Genomic DNA, 3,292 nt, shown 5'->3' on the forward strand with positions numbered 1-3,292 from the left:
TTCTCCTTCTAGAAACTATTGTTGTAGCTTGTGTTGTTAATGAAGTGTGAAATTTGATTCTGAATAAAACAGTAAACCAGTAATGACACCTTAACAAATCAGAAATAAAAAAATCGCTCATTGACTTTTTGTACAAAAACATGCATTTTCAGTTCATGCATCATGTTGTGAGTTTTTTTGCGCCGGAAAATTTTATTACCACCATTGAGAACAAAAACAAAACAACTCCGATGAATCCCAAAATTTCCTGTTTATGTACTTTTTCCCCACTGGATAAGTCAATATAAATCATGCTACTGCTTTGCATGACCAGTTTTAATCCGACGGATACAAAGAGAATCCAATAGATCCAAAAAGCTCACCCTGAACAGGTTGTGCATTGGTCAGCTTAAATCAACTATTACTCAGCGACACTCGCTTATGTGAGAAATCATATTGACATTAGTAATAAACAATCTTATTTCAAAAGCACGCAGTTATCCATGCGAACACGATGCAAGAAGTCAATTAGTCCGTAGTACACATATAGATACAATGACTGTGTTTATATCGTGCGTATTGTTTTTATTAACATAAATATAACTTATAATATCTGCGAAAAGTCTTCAAAGAAGCTTATTGATAAATGTCTGTATTTAATGGATCACCAAGTACCAACTTGCCTTAAGCTACATTAGCAACCATAATCGCATTAAACATACTTTAGAATAGTCGCAAATCAGGACGAGATGGTTCCGAGCGGTATAAATATTAACACGTGAGCATATGTTCTGCTCCACTGTGGCACGATAACTTTCCATACCAGGCTTAACGTTGTAAAAATTTACGTTCATATGCATTCCAAGCAATGAAATGTTGAAACTCAACAGTTACACAGCTGTCTCGAGAAAGTTTAAACATAGATTTGGAGAGACAACGACTATTCATACACTCGGATTAGGTATATGTTACAACTTATTATGTTTTGTTAACGGTCAATACATAGTATAAAATACAATTCAAAAAGTTTATTTCATAACATCGTGATTTATCTCATATGAAAAGAGCTGAATTTATTATTTTACATACGCCGGACATATTGTCATGCTTAAAATGTGGATTTATTTATAGGCTAATCAACAGCCCAGCAAAGCTGTTCCATCTGCTGGAGCCAAAATGATAGATCTCACTAGAAGATATAGCCCGCACCCAGACCTTGTCTCCCATCGCAACCTTAGTGAAGGCCTGCATGCTGACGCAAACTGAAGTCGCACCTTCTTGACCATTGTGCATGGATCTCTGTAAATCTCTGCCTGCATGGACAATTTCAAGGTAGGCATATTTGTTCGAATAAGGACAGTACTGAACCGTAAACATGTACACTCCCGCAACGGGCGCTGTGAAATGCCCAGTGGTAGGGCTATAGCCTCCACCATCGTTGATCAGGACTGTGCTGTACACAACGTCTTGGTTGGTAGTGTATGAGCGATGACCATCGGAAAGTCGAGCGTGAAACCTTACTTGTGGTATCGCACTTTTTTCTAAAATAACAATTATTGTTATAATTATTATTATTTGTTATTATTATTATTATTTGTTATTATTATTATTATTATTATTATTATTATTATTATTATTATCATTATCATTATTTTTATATGTAGTAGTATTACTAATATTAGAAGTTATAGTAGTAGTTATAGTAGTAGTAGTAGTTGTAGTAGAAGTACTAGTAGTAGTAGCAATAGAAGTATTGTAGTAGTAGTAGTAGTAGTAGTAGTAGTAGTAGTAGTAGTAGTAGTAGTAGTAGTAATAGTAGTAGTAGTAGTAGTAGTAGTAGTAGAAGTAGTAGTAGAAGTAGTAGTAGTAGTAGAAGTAGTAGTAGTAGTAGAAGTAGTAGTAGTAGTAGTAGTAGTAGTAGTAGTAGTAGTAGTAGTAGTAGTAGTAGTAGTAGTAGTAGTAGTAGTAGTAGTAGTAGTTGCAGTAGTAGTAGTAGAAGTAGTAGTAGTAGCAGTAGTAGCAGTAGTAGTAGTAGTAGTAGTAGTTGTAGTAGTAGTAGTAGTAATAGTAATAGTAAAAGTAGTAGTATAAGTAGTAGTAGTAGTAGTAGTAGTAGTAGTAGTAGTAGTAGTAGTAGTAGTAGTAGTAGTAGTAGTAGTAGTAGTAGTAGTAGTAGTAGTAGTAGTAGTAGTAGTAGTAGTGGTAGTAGTAGTAGTAGTAGTGTGTGTACCTGTTAATTAAACAACTATGTGGCATCCTGATGATTAAGTGCTTATTTTCTTATTGGTTTTTGGTAAAAAAAAACTTAATCGAGAGTTTGCAAACAAATCCATGAGCTGTTTTTGAATGCGTACCTCACAAATTAACAATATAGATTAAAATGACGTTACCAGACAAATTCCACTTTGACGCCATATAGATTACAATGTACGCGTTACCTTTCATGACAACCAGTTCCTTCGCAGTCTGCTCAATTAGTGCTTAAACAGCAGTTTTCATTTCGGCAACAGTTACAGACGCATTCTGGGCCCCATCGTCCAAGAAATAGCCAACTTTATCTTGAAGAGCTCGGCCCTTTTCTTCCAGCGCGTGTAAGGCTTGGTTCAATTTTGCATAGTCCTTTTCGATTTGTTTCAACATTTCCTGAACTTTTGAGTTCGTTTCCGTTATTTTGTCGAGCGTGTCTTTCAGTGCGAACTCATTTCGGATCACTCGTTCTAGCAGCTTTTCGTCGTAATCAAATCTCGAGTATACAGGACACGAACGTTCCATTGCAGACGCCGTATCCTGCATGATCACTGCCACCCAAGCCAAATATATGTACCACATACGTGTGATGTTAATGTGCCACCCGACGTTAACTCTTATAATTTTATATGTTTAATAACAATAACAATCATTTGATAGTTCGCTTAAAATGGTTGTGCTTCTATGTTCAGTCAATTTTAAATTATGTAATTCACTAGCTATAGTTATTTTTATATTGGTTTCATTCTAGGCTTAAGATCTGAACAGTCTGCTTTTCGTGGTAACACAAGAATGGCATCCAATTTAATCTGATAATGTTATATATGGAACATGTTTGTAGTTTACATTTCGACATTGATCAAATCATTTTTGACATCGAGCTTTCCAAACTGACATGCTCGATAAATTTGTTTCGTGAATTTCAGGGATATGTCATGCAAACTAGAAATGCTTTTGATCTCAAAATGATAAATGTTTTATTACTCTTCCAAACAGAAAAAAAGTCGTATTTACTCTTTGTGAAACATATTGAAAAGTAGTATTACTAACGTGTTTTAAGTGCGTA

General features: G+C 34.9%; 1 protein-coding gene across 1 annotated transcript; it reads right to left on the bottom strand.

Annotated features, from left to right (window-relative positions):
* Positions 1 to 928: 928 nt before the first annotated feature.
* Positions 929 to 2,787, bottom strand: LOC127846475 (complement C1q tumor necrosis factor-related protein 3-like). The gene is made up of 2 exons (XM_052377738.1): positions 2,418 to 2,787; positions 929 to 1,520 (listed from the first exon to the last, which is right to left on the bottom strand). The coding sequence occupies exons 1-2, from the start codon at positions 2,422 to 2,424 to the stop codon at positions 1,105 to 1,107; spliced, it is 423 nt and encodes a 140-aa protein (XP_052233698.1). The 5' UTR covers positions 2,425 to 2,787; the 3' UTR covers positions 929 to 1,104.
* Positions 2,788 to 3,292: the final 505 nt, after the last annotated feature.

Source organism: Dreissena polymorpha, chromosome 9 (assembly GCF_020536995.1).
Source record: "Dreissena polymorpha isolate Duluth1 chromosome 9, UMN_Dpol_1.0, whole genome shotgun sequence".
NCBI lineage: Eukaryota > Metazoa > Mollusca > Bivalvia > Myida > Dreissenidae > Dreissena > Dreissena polymorpha.